Here is an 18555-nt window from a genome sequence, read left to right as displayed (position 1 = left end):
AAGCAAAACACAAAAACTTAAAATATTCCTTAAGAATTCATGCAAAGGTTGTAAAATTTGAAGACAGGTAAGGAAATTATCTTAAAAGGCCAAGGTAATATTGACTCCAGGGGAGAAAGGGCAACTGTGATTGTGGAGGGCCCCTGGGCAGCTCCTGGACTGCTACTTTTTGATTTGGGTGGAATTACATGGGTGTCGGCCTCATTATTAGTCTGTAAAATGTTATTTTGTAATGTGCATTCTTCTGCATGTATGATAGAGATCACAATAAAGAACAAAAAAGCAAGGTTCAGTGTCATGCAGTGCGATGTGCTCCTTGTGTTTGGTTTTGGGTGGGTTTTTGTTGGTGCAAAGGAAAAAGCATTCCTTAACATGCACATGGAAAAGTTCTGGGAAGGTACACAATCGATTGGTTTTGCAAATGGAATTCAGCATCTAGGAAGAGAAGGTGAGGTGTACTTTTTCACATTGTTTAAGTTTCTTACCATGTGTCTAATTTATTTTTGTAGCTTTGTAGCAAAACTTCACAGCCAAGATTATTTAACTACTCTACTGAATCACTATATCGTCCTGGAGTAAGGGCCATGTTAAGGAGGAAGGAAGAGTGAACACTGTTAATTTTCGAGGGTGCATTTCAGTCTGCCCACATAGTTTTTTCTTCTACTCCCCACCCCTCCAGTAGCTCAGCTGTGGCTACATACCTTTGATGGGTACATCTGCCTCTCCCTGTCACAAATTACTGAGTGATGGAGTGTGAATCATGTGCAGCCCACAGAACTAGGTCAGCATAGGAAGTTTTAAAACATTAGCTAGACACTTCACATACTTTGCGCAATAAGGTGACACATAGTAATAATTCAGTCTTCATTCTCCAATTTCTATTCATTGATTAAAAGAAAAATAATTTACTTGCCTTGAAATGTAATTTAAAAGAAAACAATCCCAAAAGTGGTGCATTTTGTTGTTTAAATCTAGAAAAAGATGTTTCATTAAAAGCCAGATGAATACTTAAAACAGCCTCAGATATCCACCTGAAATGAAACAACTTTTATCAGTTCAATAACATGACTCTTTAAATTTTCAGTAGCAAAATATATTCTGTGAATGTTTCATCCTTAGTGCTGAAATCTAGTTATCTGGTATCATGAAAGGAATGGATTGCTGTATGCGCGGTTCAGAGCCAAATTGTTATTTTTTTCAGTAGTTTTCAGTATTTTTCAGTAGACTCTAGCACCGAGTTTATTAGCACAAAAATAAACATAGTTTGGGAGCTATTACAATTTTAATTTTATTTAAAAATTTTGCTATAAAGGTTACATGAACAGAAAATTTCGAACAGTATCAGATTAAAAGTGATAATTTCTATTCATTATGATGTCTTTGCTTATGTGGATGCCTTGTTTATGAAGCAGAAATTATTTCAACAAGAAAAAGTTATTTTGTGTGGGGTGAGTGTATTTGTAGGCCTTGATTTTTATTCACATTGATTCGAAGTTACTTAATGACTCACTAGTGAAACATGCTAATATATTGCCACTCTCTCAATTTGATACATAAACTCTATGTTGCAGTTATTTTCTATATTTTCCTTTGAAAGAAGATAAATTTTTTAAACTTAGAGACTTAAAATCTATAAATAAAACAGTTTTGCTCTGAGAAGTATTTTATTTTCTGCAGAAAAATGAATTGATACGCACATTTGGAGAAAGTACTTCCTGAATTATTGGTATGTCTGGTTTCATTTGAAATCATGTTTCTTGCAACTATTTTTCTTTCTACTTCATAGATTTGTTTTTCTTCTTTTCGGGAATTACGGCAGCATCTCTTTCTTAAGGAAAAAATTATTTCAAAATCTTACAAAGCTTTGATAAACCTGGTTCAAGGAAAAGATGATAATACATCAAGTGCAGAGGAGGTAAAAGTAATCATGTGACCATTTTATCATTTTATGAATTAAAAATCTGTGAGCTATTGAAAAGTCATTTAAATTGGAATATTAGAATATATTAGAAAATGCTGCTCAGTGGATCAAGAAGAAAAAGCAGCAGAGGTTATAATGGTGGACTTTTATGACATTGAAAAATATTTGATTAAGGAGCCAATATTTTATCGATTTGTATGTAATTCTGTAGCATATTAAAGTTTCAGTTATCAGGAACCTTGGGGAACAAGTCCTTTTGTTTACAGATTTAACTGTTAAACTTTTTTATTTGTATTGTTTGGATAGAAATTACTCATAAGTGAATTATGTGTTTACTGACTTCTTAAATAGAATATACTGAGTATTATTTAACTTTGTATTGGTGATGACATAATTTTATTATTAGTATAATGATTGTTCTTTTAGTCTGTTGGATTGTTTCTTTCTAAGGATATTTTTCCCTCTAGCAAGTGTTCCTACACTGCTATGGGTTTTTTAGTCCTTCTATCTGCTTTTTATAATTTTACTCTCTTTTTCCTTGTGGCTGATTATAATAAGATCCTCCTCAGGGTCGGGTGTGGTGGCTCATGCCTGTAATCCCAGCACTTTGGGAGGCCAAGATGGGTGGATCATGAGGTCAAGAGATTGAGACCATTCTGGCCAACATGGTGAGACCCCATCTCTACAAAAAATACAAAAATTAGCTGGGCGTGGTGGCATATGCCTGTAATCCCAGCTACTTGGGAGGCTGAGGTAGGAGAATCACTTGAACCTGGGAGGCAGAGGTTGCAGTGAACTGAGATCCTGCCGTTGCACTCCAGCCTGGGTGACAAGAGTAAAACTCCATCTCAAAAAAAAAAAAAAAAAAAAGAAAAAAGAAAAAAAAAAGAACTTCCTCAGGTCTCTTATGTGGTAACTTATGTCAGTACATTAATGTAGGAAGTTAGTAAAAACTGCTGAAACTTCATAAAAATAATATTTATGCACATTAATTTCATACCGAGAAAGACACACATGGCGACACTAGAAGTAAATCAGTAAGAGCTGAACTAATGTTGCTTTTTATTCCCTCAAGTCACTGTAGTGCCTAGCTCTGACTTCCTTCTGGATTGACCATTTTTGTCATGGGCTGTGCTTTGTATTTGTATTCCAGTCTTAGCCATATAAGGATTTGGGTCCAAAATATGATCTTGTTAATGTAATAAAACATAACAAAAACACATTGTGTTGCTGTATTACTGTTCTAATTTCCTGGGAAACCTCATGAAAGTCATTGTTAAAACTGTTACACCATTTCCTTTCCTCACCTCAATGATTTTGCCAATTTTAGAAAGGGGAAGGAATGTTTAGAAATTAATATATTGAAACCACTATGTGCAAGGCCCCATTTTTGGCCCTTTACATTGTTAGTTTTAAAAGCAAACCTGGCAGGTAGTAAAAATGTCCCCAGGTTTCAGATGAATAGCCTGCTTCAGAACTCACAACTACTGGCAGAAGTGTCAGATTCCTGGGAACATATTTTGTCTCCTATTGAGTGAATGCCCCTATCTTTCTTCAGTAATTACCACATAGAGAGGCAGTATAGGGTAACAGTTAAGGAAGAGCATGGGCTCTGGGACCAGTTGGATTCAGTTCAGATCCCAGCCCTGCTACTTGCTGTGTGACCCTGGGCAAGTTATATAACTTCCCTGTACCTCATTTTTCTAATCTGTAAAATGTAGATGATAATACCACAGACCTAGGGTACTAGGGTTATCGTGTGGGTTAAATGAATTGATACAAAAATGGCATTTGGAACAGTGCCTGGCATAAAGCAAACACTCAATAGATGTTGTATATTATTATTATCATTACTATTATTCTTATTACTGCTGTTTCTAATGTTGTATATCCATATGTGTGTGGAAATGAGTATGGCTTGGACTTTTAAGAATAAAATTTTAGCAATAAGCTCTAAGTAGTCTAAAGATAGTTTAATCAGTTTTATTCATACAAAAGTTTACAGTTATAGGCTTAGTGCAAGTCACTGATAAAATACAGAGTGGATTATTTTCAGTATAACTGGGGTACATATTATCAGACTTTTTTTTTTTTTCCAAAATGGACTCCAGGTTTACCTCCCTTTTGACTCTCTGTTGGATACCTCATCTGAATAGATAGGGAATTTTATATATTTTATACATTTCATGTTAGTAAATTGTGTATAATCTATAATATGATATGTTATGATTTGTTTTTAAATATTTAGGTCATAAGCCCTAGCCAAAAGCACACTTAACTTTTTTGTTTAGTTTTGCTGCACATGGTACATATTTTATAATTAGTTATTTAAACTTTTTTTTTTTTTTATAAGGAATGTCTTGTTCCTCTTTGGGGTGAAGAAGAAAATTCCGTCCATATCTCAGATGAGAAGTTATCAGACAATTTTCAAGATTCAGAACAGCTAGTAGAGAAGATATGGTATCGTGTAATGGATGATACCTTGGTGGTTGGAGTGAAAACTACATCTTCTTTAAAGCTGTAAGTAAATTCCAACATGATAACACTATCTTGATGCTCCAGAACAGTACTGTCCAATAGAAATTAAAGTAAGCCACATGTGCAATTTTAAATGTTCTAGAGGCCATATTTAAAAATGTAAATAGAAGCAGGGGAAATTATTATTATTATTATTATTATTATTTTTTTTTTTTTTTTTTTTTGAGACAAAGTCTCACTCTGTTGCCCAGGATGGAGTGCAATGGGATGATCTCGGCTCACTGCAACCTCCACCTGCTGGGATCAAGAAATTCTCATGCCTCAGCCTCCCCAGTAGCTGGAATTACAGGCATGCACCATCATGCCCGGCTAGTTTTTGTATTTTTGGTAGAGATGGGGTTTCACCATGTTGGCCAGGTTGCTCTCAAACTCCTGAACTCAAGTGATCCCACCCACCTCGGCCTCCCAAAACGCTGGGACTACAGGTATGAGCCACCATGCCTGGCCATTTTAATGATATGTTTTATTTAACCCAATATATCTAAAACATTATCATTTTAACATGTAATTAGTATAAAAATTGTTAATAAGATATTTTGCATCTGTTTTTTCATACAAAGTTTTTAAAAGTTGGTGTGTATTTTACGTGTATAACCTATCACAATTCCAACTAGCCACATTTCTGGTGCTTAATAGCCACATATATCTAATAGCTACTCTCTTGGCCAGCACAGCTCCAGAAGTATCTCTTTTACACAAATGCATTGAGTTAATAATATGAGGAGGATGAGGTTTATGAAATTAAGACGCTGTAGTCTCACGGTGGAGATAATCAAACAGCGTACAGAACTTTTTAATCAAAACATTTAGAGGCATTAGGGATACTTAGAGACTATTGACCAAAGTGAATAGGTAAAAGTTTAGTTAAATAACAAAGTATCTCCCTCTGATAACAGACGATATTCTCTTTTGGGCTGTTGAAATCACGGATAGAGAAGTAATGTGCATACCATCTATATCTGCAGTCTAGCAAAGAGCTTTTTAGCCAAAACAGGCTAAATACAGGCATTACAGTAACTACACTGAATTTGAACCACAGATACACAAATAGAGAGAAACCAGATAGTGCCTTGTAATAGGTGATGTCAGTATATTTGAGCAGCTTAACATAGTAAGGGAGCCAGACTACTTATCTCGTGGGTTTGAGATATGGATTTATTGTTTTGTTTCAGTGAATTTCTAAGCTGTTTTGGGCTGGTTGATCATCTGGGTTTTTCTTCTCTTTAATGTATTAATCAATTTTATATTGTAAAATAAGTCTTGCATTCTTGTGATAAACAGTTTGTCACTAGATTTGGTTTGCTGTCCTTTGGTCAAGAATATTTGCATCTAAATTCATGAGTGAAATTGGCTTGAAATTTTCTTGAATGATACTTGCCTGGTTTTAGTATCAAGGCTATGCTAGTTTATAAATGAATTGAGGAATATTTCCTTTTTTCCTGTTCTCCGGAGCAGTTTGTGTAAATTTGGAATTACCTGCTCTTTGATATTTGGTTGTAGTCGCCTGGAATGCAGTAGAAATCTGGCATTTTCTTTGTGAGGTGACTTTTAACTAGTGATTCAATTTCTTTAGTTACAGGATTATTCACATTTTTATTTATTCTTGAATACGTTTTGCTTATATTTTTCAATTATTATATTTATTAGCATAAGTTGTTCCTAAGATCCTCTTTAGGTGTTTATCAACTGTATTGTTAGTGTTTGTCAGTGTCTTTTTATTCCAAATCTTATTTGTGTCTTCTTTTTCCTTGATCTTGCCAGAGATTCATCCATTTTATTAGATCTTTTCAAATAATTAAATTTTTTGTTGATCTTCCATTGTGTATTCCCTGTTCATTTCTGATCCCTTAGTATTTACTTTTACTTTATTTGGATGTATTCTGTTATTCTTTTTCTAAATATTTGACAGTGATGTGATTAAGTGCAGATTTCGGTTTTTTTTTTTCCTCCTTTAGATTGTTGAGCTTCCTCAAACTGTTTTGTTTTCTTCTGGCAATTCAAAAAATTCTTAATTCTTAATTCTCAACATACTGATGCTTCCTAACTTTCTCTAGTATCTGTCTCCTTCTGGAACTTCAGTTAGTACTCTGTTAGACCTTCTCATTCCATACTCTATGTCTCTTAACATCTGTTTCATATTTTCTATTCATCTAGATAATTTCTTCTGATCTATATTATTTTCACTAATTATATCTTCAGTTCTTTCTATTCAGCTATTTAATCCAGTCATTGAGTTTCTAAGTTTTATTATTATTTGTATTATCATAAGTTTTATTCTTTCTTTTTTAGATCTGCCTGGTAATTTTTTATTCTCTATTTTCTGTCTTGTCTTTTATTTTTTTTCATATGCAAAACAGAATTACTTAAAATGTTTTTAGATATAGAACATTTCGAACATACAAGGAGAATAGTGTGGTGAACCCTTCTGCCCATCACTCTGCTCTAGTAACTATCAACTCATTGCTAATCTTGTTTCATCTATACCTCCATGCACTCCTCACCCCCATCCCCCAGATTATTTTGAAGCACTCAAAGGCATTATATTATTTCATCTGTAACTATTCCAGTGTATGTATCTAAAAAATAAGAACTTAAAAAATATAATTACCCCCCCAAAATTAACAGTAATTCCCTCAGTAAATGGTCAAATTTCCCATTTCTGAATTTAAAAGTATTTTTTCAAGTCATGAGTCAGATAAGGACTATAAATTGGACTTGACTGTTATCTCTAAGTCCTTTGTAATCTGTAGTCTGTAGGTATCCTTTTTCTGTCTTTTTTTTTTAATGCAAAGTATATTTTATAGAAGCCAGGCAGTTTGCCCTGTGAAGTTCTATAGACTGGATTTTGCTGATTACTTCCTGTGGTATTGCTTAACATGTTTCTCTGTCTCCTGTATTTCCTCCAAGTTGATGGTTAGATCTAGAGACTGGGTCAGAATAATGCCTGGATTTTTGTTAACAGAATACTTCATAGTATAGCTTTCTTCCATTGGGAAGTATATAAAGTGTGGTCATTTTCCTTTTGTGATATTAGCAACTATTGATGCTCATTGCTTAGTTCCATTGTTCCATTACATTTTACAACATGATGGTATTCTAATTCTATTATTGCTTCTTTATTTATTACCTGGAATACTTCTATAAAGAGAAACCTCTTCTCATCAATTATTTAGTTAGACCCTCAAATATAATTTGTAATTTAGAAATCAGAATTTGAGTGCAAGAAGTGCTTATTTATCCTGAGTGGGTTGTTGTTTCTGGGCCTTTTTAGTAAGCAGAGGTAGGAAATAATGTGTTTTGTTAGTTTGGTTTGTTGTGGTTTTGGTTTATTTAGAGATAAAATATACTGTAAGTCCATGCTGATACTTCCAATTCAGATTAAGGACTTCACATTTTTACTTATCACCATGATGTAAAAACTTCAAGGTTTTTGCTTATCATCATGATGTATCTTCTTCTTTCTGTATCATCTTTCTCCCCTGTTGATAATTCCAATTCTCTGTTGTACCTACTACATAATTACTCTACAGTATATATGTAGTGTTGATAAAACAGCATTCCCAACAAAACAGTAGTTCAATTAGTGCAAATGAAGATTTTTGAGTTCTTTTAAAATCTTTAGTATAACTCATTAGACATGGTCAAATTCCTGTATTAAAGGAGTTTTCTGTATTAAATTTCTACATTAAAGTTCTTTCTTTGGTCATGTCACCATTCTTACCTGTTTGACAATGCTGGAATATACTACAATAAGCCTGTATATATTTGTAAATTATTATAAATGTAGATATGGAAAGAATTGCTGAGGGATAAACAATATTCTGACTGAAAAAACAGATTTTATTCAAGTCATTTAGAGGAACAAAAAATACAATTTTTCGTTTAGAGCTATTAGCATTCTAAAGTATTACCAAAATAAACTCTTAAAAAATAATGAGTAGGTTTTTTGTTTAAAAAGAGGAGACAAAAAAAGACCTACTTAAAAAATAAAATCCAGGCATTATTTTACCATTCCTTTACCTTAAATTTTTTTTTCTTTAATTTCTCTTACTATTATTCCTAATACCATTCCTCTATCTTAAAAATTTTGCTTTCCTAAAACCTAGCATATTTACAATGTTTTGCTTGCCTTTTTAAAGAGAGGTGCTATCACAGGACCTTTAAAAATGTGTTTGGCTTTTACTCTTAACTTTCTGATGTATTTTACATTTGAAATGATGTTTTCTAGGAAAGGAAAGAATAAACATTTTTTTTACTGTTGTTTGTATGACATTTAATCATCAATTTGATTTTAAAGAATGAGCTTTTAGATTAAACCAAAGTCTGGGTTTTTTACAGGTCCCTGAATGATGTGACTTTATCATTGTTAATGGATCAAGCCCATGACTCCAGATTTCGGCTTCTTAAGTGTCAAAATAGAGTGATTAAGTTGAGTACAAATCCTTTCCCAGCACCATACTTGAAGCCAGATGAAATAGGATTGGAAGCAAAAAGGGTCAAGTTGACCCCTGATAGCAAGAAAGAGGAAAGCTTTGTTTGTGAACACCCATCTAAGAAAGAGTGTGTACAGATAATTACTGCTGTAACATCTCTTTCACCACTTTTAGCATTCAGTAAATTTTGTTGCACTGTACTGCTACACATTATGGAGAGAGAAAGTGGTAACTGTCCCAAAGATCGTTATGTTGTGTGTGGCAGAGTGTTTTTAAGTCTAGAAGATCTTTCAACTGGGAAGTACCTACTGACGTTTCCAAAGAAGAAACCTATAGGTAATTTTGTTGGCACTTTTAGATTATATATTTAATTGAATTAGAAAATTTTAAGAATTCTGTTTATCTGATAATGGACAGAGTTTAATGATAGAGCTTGTGACTTTTTTTTGTAGAGCACATGGAAGATCTGTTTGCACTTCTCGCAGCATTCCACAAATCTTGTTTTCAAATCATGTCACCTGGCTATGCCCTGAATTCAATGAAGGTGTGGCTTTTAGAACATATGAAATGTGAAATAATCAAAGAATTTCCAGAAGTGTACTTTTGTGAAAGGCCGGGAAGTTTCTATGGGACACTGTTCACCTGGAAACAGAGAACACCATTTGAAGGGATTTTAATAATCTATTCCAGGTAATGCACATTAAATTGTAATCAGTCCAGAGAAGTTAGTGTGTATGAGTGTGATCAATGTGTGGTTGAACAGCGATCTGCATGGGTTTTGTATTATTGCCATGGCTTAGCATGAATGGACACATTGGCTTCATTTAGAAACTGAAGATCTCTGCTTTAATTTTATATTTGTTTTTGGCTTTTTTTAGTGCCTAGTAATTATTTTGAGATTTCCCGTTACCTCTCTGCCACAGTAAAATTTTTAAAAATATTATATTGACCTTATTACTCAGCAAAAAAAAATTTAATTGGAAACAATCTGATTAATATTAACTGACTTGATATGGGATATGTATATTTGATTGCTGTAGTCTGAATTTTATCAATTCTCACATACGTAATTGGTTCTGTTTATCATTATGGTGTTTATAAATGAATATTAACTGATTACTGCAGTATATTGTACATGACTGCTTTGTGCTGTCCTAATTTTTGTAATATTTTGTTTGGTTTTTTATTTTAGGAATCAAACAGTTATGTTCCAGTGCCTTCATAATCTCATCAGAATTCTCCCTATAAACTGTTTCCTCAAAAATCTAAAATCAGGAAGTGAGAATTTCCTAATTGATAATATGGCATTTACTTTGGAGAAGGAACTAGTCACCCTTAGTTCTCTTTCTTCTGCCATAGCTAAACATGAAAGCAATTTTATGCAGAGGTGTGAAGTGAGCAAAGGAAAGAGTAGTGTCGTCGTGGCTGCTTTATCAGACAGAAGGGAAAATATCCATCCCTACAGAAAAGAACTTCAGAGAGAAAAGAAGAAAATGTTGCAAATGAACCTAAAAGTGAGTGGTGCCCTTTACAGGGAAATAACTTTAAAAGTAGCTGAGGTTCAGTTGAAATCAGACTTCGCTGCACAGAAACTGAGTAATTTATAATTATAATTTCAATTTGATCATATTTTAAAATATGTTTTCACCACCATATAAGATTTTGGTTCTACTTGCTATATGCCTCCTTTGTAAAAATAAACACCGAGGCTTACTGTAGTAGAATCTTTAGTTTTGATGATGCACAAAATAAACAGCAGCGGTTCTCAACTAGGGCCATTTTGTCTCCCTCTCCTCTACCCCTAAGGGGCATTTGGCTATGTCTGGAGATTTTTTTTTTTTTGGTTGTCAGAAGTTGTGGGGTCAGGAAGGAGTGAGGCACAGGTGCTGTGGGAGGAGATCAGAGATGCTGCTAAACATCCTACTATGCAAAAGACAGCCCCCTACAACAAAGAATTATCCAGCCCAAAATGTCAGTAATGCAGAGGTTGAGAAATCCTGTCTTAGAGTTACTTAAGTGAAGACTGAAGTGGCATAATAGTATTTTGGTCTAAATCTTTTAAAAGCTTCATTTTTTTTCTTGCTTTCTGCTTAGTAAAACCTAGCATGTAAAAATCAACTTCAAATAGATAAATTAAGCAAGGTTGTAAGGATCCACAAGTTTCTGTAAATATCAATATTTCTCCTACAAAAATTTAAATGGCAGATTGTCTGGGCGAGACCTTTAAAATGAAAGTTTTTGAAACCCTTGTCAATTTGAATGTTATTACAAAGCTGCCCTGAAATCATGTAAGTCTATAAGAATGTAAAAATTGTAAGGCATTTTTCAGAAAAGCGTATCTCTTTCAAAAGGCTGAGTATACCTTACAGGCCACTGTTAAAAAAAAAAAAAAACAATGAAAATGCTTTTAAACTATCTGAAATTCCAACTCTAGGCAAAATTAAAATATAAAATTCTAACTAAAGTAACGTAAAGAATATGGTACTCCTTAGGGACTGAGAAATTTAAAAATAAATGAAAATTCACTTCAGTTAAGAAGTGATTTATAAGGGGTCCAATGAGATACATTTCAAAGGGATAAATATTCAAGCTAGTCTTTTCTTTGAAAAATAAGAATGCTGGATTAATAAGAGAGCTTCAGGAGAAAGAAAAGACGCAAAAGGATACGGGCCAGAATAAATATTCCTGATCCTTTTTGCTCTAAAATCCTTAAGTGAGATGCAAGTTTCCATCTCAGTTGAAGGAAAGAAAGATGATTATAGAATGTAGCATCTTGTGCTTGTAGCTGTGAAGTGCTAATTCTGTCATGCCTTACAAATGCTTATACCTAATGATCTTGTGATGCACATGATTTTTAGAGAATATAGGTTATTAGTTTCTTGTCTTGGTTTTTATGATGGTACATATAATAAGGGACCTCCTTTCCTAGTAATCCATTGCAAATTGAGATAGAACTCTACAGTTGTATCCCTGTGAAATGTCAATGGAAAATATTTCAGACTTTCTCCAAATGGAAATGGAATAAATTCAGGATTAATTGTAGAAATCTGGAAAGAATATATGTCATGTGCTATCTGTTGAAACTGCCCATGACATGTTCTGAAAGAACAACCAAATGTAAAATACAGGAAGTAAATTGTAAAGTAGAAGTGGTGAAAAAACTAGTCATGTTAGTAGAGTTGCTTAGAAAAAAAAAAACTAAACAGGATTTAATTGTAACAGTTTATGTGTAGGGAAGTTAAGATACTAAAAATAACATATTGCTTATTTTTAAATTATCAATGCAACCAAAAGATACAGATATGCCAAATAACTTACTAGTGAATTTTGTACTCCAGTATTTTTTTTTTAACTTACTACAAACTAGAAAAGCCAAAGTTGAAGAAATGACACTCTTGCAACTTTGATGATTCAGTTGTCTCTCTGCATCTACAAGCGTATTTTATTGACTACTGCCCTGGTCACAACTCTGAGACTCCTCTCAAAAACACAGTCCTCCCAAATCCACACTGCCAAATTGAAAGTGAATTGTGTTTTGGAATGTAGCTAAGGAGATGCATGAAAACACCTTGATCCTGTACTCTTGTTGCAAATTATTTCAAACACTGTAGACCCTTTAAGAATTCTAATAGTACACAAGTGAATCTCTTATTGTCCTCAGAGCATCTCTTTATACCGTGTAGAATTGACTACTCATTTTTTTCTAGTGTTAGAAAGGAAAAGATGCTATTAACTTACATCTCTCCCTGCTCTCCCCAGAAGAAACAAAAACTTCCAACTCTCTTGGCTAGAAACCTGTGTAAAACTTTGCTTTCTTTTTCCTTTTTGCCTAAAACTTGGACAGTATCAGAAACTGAGAGGATTCTATTTTCTTCCTTGTCTTCTAAATTACGAAGATGTTACTTTCCACTTTAAGAATTTGGAAGTGAAACATCTTTCTTGTGTAACCCATCTGAAGAATTTTAGGCTTCTGCTAAAGACAGTGTGGTACAATGGAAAGAATGCTGATACATAAACAGTATTCTTAATTCTTCAAGGGTTTGTTCTGTTTTCCATTTTTGGACTTTCTATATTTGTTGCTGTATTGCTTTACTGCCTCAACAAAATAGCCCTGTCCTGTAAGATCCTACTATGATGAATATCCTTGCAATGCTAATGGTCTGGTCACTTTCTAGGGCCTTATTTCAATGATCCTGCCTTTCCTTTTTATTCAGAAGGGTGTCATACTATTCAGGTCCTGAACTTTAGTAAGGGCGGTAAATCAGACCCCTACCATGCTTTGACTATTCAGATTTTTTTGCTGTGCTATACCTGTGAGCACCTATGCTGGACAAAAGTACCTGTGTGCATAACTGTGGCTCATGATGGCCTTAGGTTCAGCTAGAAAGTTTCTTTAGCATCCTTAACTTTAATTATTCATTTCCCCACAGCAACAGCCACTTATCACTAAATGTACAAGCAGTGCTATGGTCAGTAAAGCATGCTATTAGTAATCAGTCAAAATATTTAACACTAGATAGCAGGTCAGTCAGGAGAGAGAAGTGCAGTCTATTGATTACCTTTTCCACATCTGTTTCACTCTTTTTCTTACTGAAACTCTCGTTTTGTCCAGGGAACTTCCTTTCCCATAGTTCATGTGATTGGGGAGGTGAATCCCATCCCTAGTTCCAGAGATTAGTCCTGACTAATCTAAGCCAGTTAGTGCAAGACCTTTCCCTGGCAGCTGTTATTGATCTGGGGTAGACACAAGACCTAAATGGGTCTAATCAGACTGAGGGGAAGGGCTTGGTTCTTTCTGAGAAAAAGACTATGTTGGACTGAAGGTAGGTGGCCCTTATTTAAAAAGTTGAGAGTTACCTTATAATCACAAGGCAATCAAGGCTTAGAATGAAATTGACACAATAGAATGCAAATTTTTTTTATTGTTGTACCCCAGAATCAAATCTAAATCTCACCCTTTTCCTGGACCGTCAATTACTTAAAAAAAATTCCTTGGCCAGGAGTAGTAGCTCACACCTGTAATCCCAGCACTTTGTGGGAGGCCGAGGTGGGCGGATCACCTGAGGTCAGGAGTTTGAGACCAGCCTGGCCAACATGGTAAAACCTCATCTCTACTAAAAATAAAAAAATAGCCAGGTATAGTGGCACACGCCTATAGTCCCAGTTACTTGGGAGGCTAAGGTGGGAGAATTGCTTGAACCCTGGAGGCAGAGGTTGCAGTGAGCCAAGATTGCGCCACTGCACTGCACTCCAGCCTGGGCGACAGAGTGAGACTCCGTCTCAAAAAAAAAAAAAATCCCTTGTAACAGAACTCAAGGTTTCCATTACTTGTAGTTAAAATTGTTTCTAACTGTTAAAAATGGGAAAAAGAATCCCAGAGAACAAAGCATGGGGAGTCCCAGGATAGAAACAGTTTATTACAGAAACAGGATGCTTTTACCTTAAAAAGAGTAGTAAAGAACCATCCACTCACCACCCCCATATGCCCCTTTTATTTCTGGGCAGTGGTTTGCTTTTTTTCTTTTTGAGTTTATAATTCAATTTATTATATACTTGATAGTAGTATATACCTGAAAATAGATGCTTTAATTATTTTTTGTATCTTCTTTTCTTTATTCCTTAGCTTCTCTCTGGTATTACATGAGGCCAGTTGATTTATTATACCTTCCTCATTGGGTAGAAGTATATGTCAGATTATTTAACTTGTTTCTCAATATTTCATATTTTAGAATATAAAATTATAAATGTAAGGGCCATATCTGTCTAGTGTGTTTCTTAGATATCTGAATTCAGACTTTCAGTTCTCATTTCTTTATTTCTTTCCTTTTTTTTTGAGACAGGGTCTTACTCTGTCGCCTAGGCTAGAGTGCAGTGGTGTGATCTCGGCTCACTGCAGCCTCCACTTTCTGGGTTCAAGTGATTCTCCTGCCTTAGCTTCCCAAGTAGCTGGGACTACAGGCGCATGTCACAATTGCCGGCTAAGTTTTGTATTTTTAGTAGAGATGGGGTTTCACCATGTTGGCCAGGCTCATCTTGAACTCCTGACCTCAGGTGATCCGCCCTCCTTGACCTCCTCCCAAAGTGCTGGGATTACAGGCGTGAGCCACTATGCCCAGCCTCAGTTCTCATTTCTCCTGACAGCCATTCTCATGTTCTAGCTCTATAGTCTCCAGTAGGAAGAGAAGGAAATCTTTATCAATTTGTATTGTTCTAGGAATCTTTCTGCTAGAAACAACTGGTTTAATGTCATGGGACTGTTTAGGAAATAGAATATTATTGCTATATGAAAAGAGATGCACAGTATTATTAATTAGAGCTTATAACCTTTTCAATGATAACATATACGTGCTAAAACATGAGTGGTTGCCTTTTAGTATATACTAGGAAACAAAAGATAACCTTTCTAACTTCATTCTAACCTCATTAAAAAACAAGGTGATTATAATTTTCGTAGGTTTTTTTGTGAGCCTGATGAGATGTTTTAAGATTTAGAATGACTGAGTAATCTGGTTATGTCAAGTACAATAATAAAATCATCTTACAAATTATCCCAATAGGAAATCAATATGCTTTAATACTTGAAAGATTCTGGTAAAAGTAGTAAAAACATTGGGGGTGGGATGGGGTTGGGGGGTAATGGTGGTGGTAGAATGTGAAGCAGACCAGGATCAAATGTGTTCTTAATAGTATGCAAAATCTTAAGAAAAACTCAACATGCAGCACATGCGTTAGGCCCAGGAAGGGTGGGTAGGGCTTGGTGTGCAGGCTAGTCAGGTGTTTCCTGAAGCCGGTGCCAGCTGGAAGGGGAATTAGCCAGTAAATATAAATAGTAGGAAAAAGAATTATCCACAATATTTAGGAAAAGTGTTAAAGAAAATTATAACCCATACTCGCATATCCATTTTCTATGACATGGTGCATAATATCAATAGTGAATATTTATTGATTATTGTGTGCCAGACATTGATCTGAATGCGTAGCCCATGTGATCCTTACAACCCTATAAAACTGTGCTTCCCAGGATAGTAGCTATGAGTCATATAGGACTATTTATATTTAAATCAATTAAAATACAATCAGTTTATACATTTAGTACCTTAGTTGATCCTAGTCACATTTAAGCTGCTCAGTAGCCACATGAGGCTGGTGGCTACCATTTGGTCACTGCAGAGAACATTTCCATAATCACAGAAAGTTATATTAGGCAATGATGTTATAAAATGTATACTGTTAACTAACTCTATTTATTGATAAATAAACTGAGACTGAGACAGGTTAAATAATATATGCAAAGTCACATAGCTGGTAAGGAACAGAGCCAGGATTCTAATCATCCAGTCTAGCTACAGAACCTTTGCTCTTTCACCACTATGCTATTCTGTGTATAAAGTCAATTTGTAATAAAACACTATCATGTCTTGACAGTTTTATATTACCAAAATGCATTTTTTGTTAAAAAGGGAAAGTCACATGTAATACACAATTCTATAAAAGTATAAATCTGTTAACATAATTGAATTGTCAGGGAGAATGTGGACCACATCATCCTAAATCCTGTAATGAACAAGTTATTAGAGTTGGTTGATGGCCCCAGCTGAGTTTTATCTCTTGACTACTTCCCTCCAATTATGTCTAAATACCTGTGTATCTGTTCCCTATTTCCTCTCAGTTGTCTTTGTTAGAACCACCAGTCTCCAGAATTATTGCATTACCATTGCTGGTTCGTGTTTTGGGGATTTTTAAAATGAAAGTGTCAGTTCTCTAAATAGCCCTTTATGTAGTTTCTCTTTGAGACGTGTCTAGGTCCTGAGAATCTCTGAAGTGTTTGTCAGTGGCTGGTGATCACTGCGGTTGAGGGCTTGGGATTCCAGGGAAAGGTACAAGGTGTCTAGCCAGAAAGATTTACATCTTTATTCTCTATGAGTACTATAGCACTTGTGAAGAAAAGGAGGTAGAATTCTGTTTTCTATTTGTACCCTTTGCCTGCTCTAATCATTCCAAATGATATGCCTATAGAAAACATTTCACCTCTTGCAAATTATCAATAGTGTACAAAGTGGAAGGGAATATAGAGATCTTTTATTCAATCATGTGTCTATAGAGGTTTCATTGAATACATTCTCATGCACATCTAGGTGCCAAAGATAGATAAATTTAAGACTCTTCTTGGTTTTCAAAAAGCTTGCAGAGTTGTAGGTGACACTGAGGTAATTAACACAAAGTTTTACTGCAGTTCCATGGGAACACCCTTATAGGGCACTATACCCAGTAGGGATACCCTCTGAGAGCAGGAGTTCTTAATTTTGGATAAGAGGACTCTTTGGGGTTCTGACAAAAGCTAAGGAGTTCATGTTGGGGCAGTTGTAAGATTAAAGTGGTATTTTAATGTCGTGGTGTTTTACCTCATCATTTAGAGAGAATCTCAGAGAAAAATGTCTACACAAAGAAGTTCAAACCAAAGCACTTTGAATAGCAAAAAGGGGTCTAAAATATTTAAATCATGATTTTGAAGTATTTCTTGATTGAAAATTTGGTTTATTTTATTGGGGAACTAAAATAATTATATTTAAAGCTTTTTAGAATAAAATTTGTTGTAGAAATTTAAATAACATATGCATGTACATTAAAGCAAATAACTTTTAAAAAGTGATTATCTGAATTATTTTGCCCTATTTATTGTGGTTGAAAAAACATTACATTTATCCTAACAGTTTTTAAGCATATAGTTCAATAGTGTTAAGTATATTCATGTTGTTGTATAGCAGATCTCTAGAACTTTTTCATCTTGCAAAACTGAAACTGTATACCCATTGAGCATTAGTTCCCTCTCCCTCTTCCACCAGCTCTTGGCAACCACCTTTCTACTGTCTGTGATTTTGACTACTTTAGATATACTTCATATGAGTGGAATCATAGAGTATTTATATTTTTGTACCTGGCTTATTTTACTTAGCATAATGTCCTTGAGGTTCATTCATGTCATAGCTTGTGACAGTATTTCCTTCTGTTTAAAGCTGCATAGTATTCCATTGTATGCATATATGACATTTTGTTTATCTGTTTATCTGTTAGACATCTAGGTTGCTTCCACTTCTTGGCTGTTGTGAATAATACTGCAATAAACATGGGTGTGCAAATAATTCTTTGAGATCCTATTTTCAGTTCTTTTGGCTATATACACAGAAGTGAGATTGCTAGATCATATGGTAATTTTATTTTCAATTTTTCGAGAAACCTCTGTACTATTTTTAATAATAACTGCACTATTTTACATTCCCACCAACAGTATACAAGGATTCCAATTTCTCTGCATCCTAACACTTGTTATTTTCTGTTCTTTTGATAGTGGCCATCCTAACGGGTATGAGATAATGAATTATTTTGCCTTTAAGAGACCCTGGGCAGCCTTTTGAGTTTCCAGTTCAGTCACTTTTTTTTTCTCTACATCAGTGGTTCTCAAAGTGTGGTCCTAGAGGAACAGCATCAGTAACATCTGAGAATTTATTAGAAATGCTAATTATTGGGCCTTACCTGAAACCTGCTAAATCAGAAATTGAGAGTTGGGCATGGTAATCTGTATCTTAACAAGCCCTCTAGGTTATTCTGATGCACACTCAAGTTTGAGAACTGCTGCTTTACACTAATAATTCTCAGCCACAGTTG

The 18555-nt window shown here is 34.6% G+C and overlaps 1 protein-coding gene across 3 annotated transcripts in view; it reads left to right on the top strand.

The window, feature by feature from the left end:
* Positions 1 to 11242, top strand: part of FANCB (FA complementation group B) — a 29696-nt gene extending 18454 nt beyond the window's left edge. For all 3 annotated transcript variants that reach the window (XM_077988084.1, XM_077988086.1, XM_015126993.3), the window contains 5 exons: positions 1787 to 1915; positions 4275 to 4441; positions 8798 to 9228; positions 9345 to 9582; positions 10085 to 11242. In XM_077988084.1, coding sequence (XP_077844210.1) covers positions 1787 to 1915; positions 4275 to 4441; positions 8798 to 9228; positions 9345 to 9582; positions 10085 to 10499 — 1380 coding nt within the window. In that variant the 3' untranslated portion in view covers positions 10500 to 11242. The remainder of the gene's footprint in view (positions 1 to 1786; positions 1916 to 4274; positions 4442 to 8797; positions 9229 to 9344; positions 9583 to 10084) is intronic.
* The last annotated feature ends 7313 nt before the right edge of the window (positions 11243 to 18555 follow it).

This window comes from Macaca mulatta, chromosome X (assembly GCF_049350105.2).
Source record: "Macaca mulatta isolate MMU2019108-1 chromosome X, T2T-MMU8v2.0, whole genome shotgun sequence".
Classification (NCBI taxonomy): domain Eukaryota; kingdom Metazoa; phylum Chordata; class Mammalia; order Primates; family Cercopithecidae; genus Macaca; species Macaca mulatta.
The sequence above is the reverse complement of the archived record's forward strand: the minus strand, read 5'-3'. Positions and strand labels throughout refer to the sequence as shown.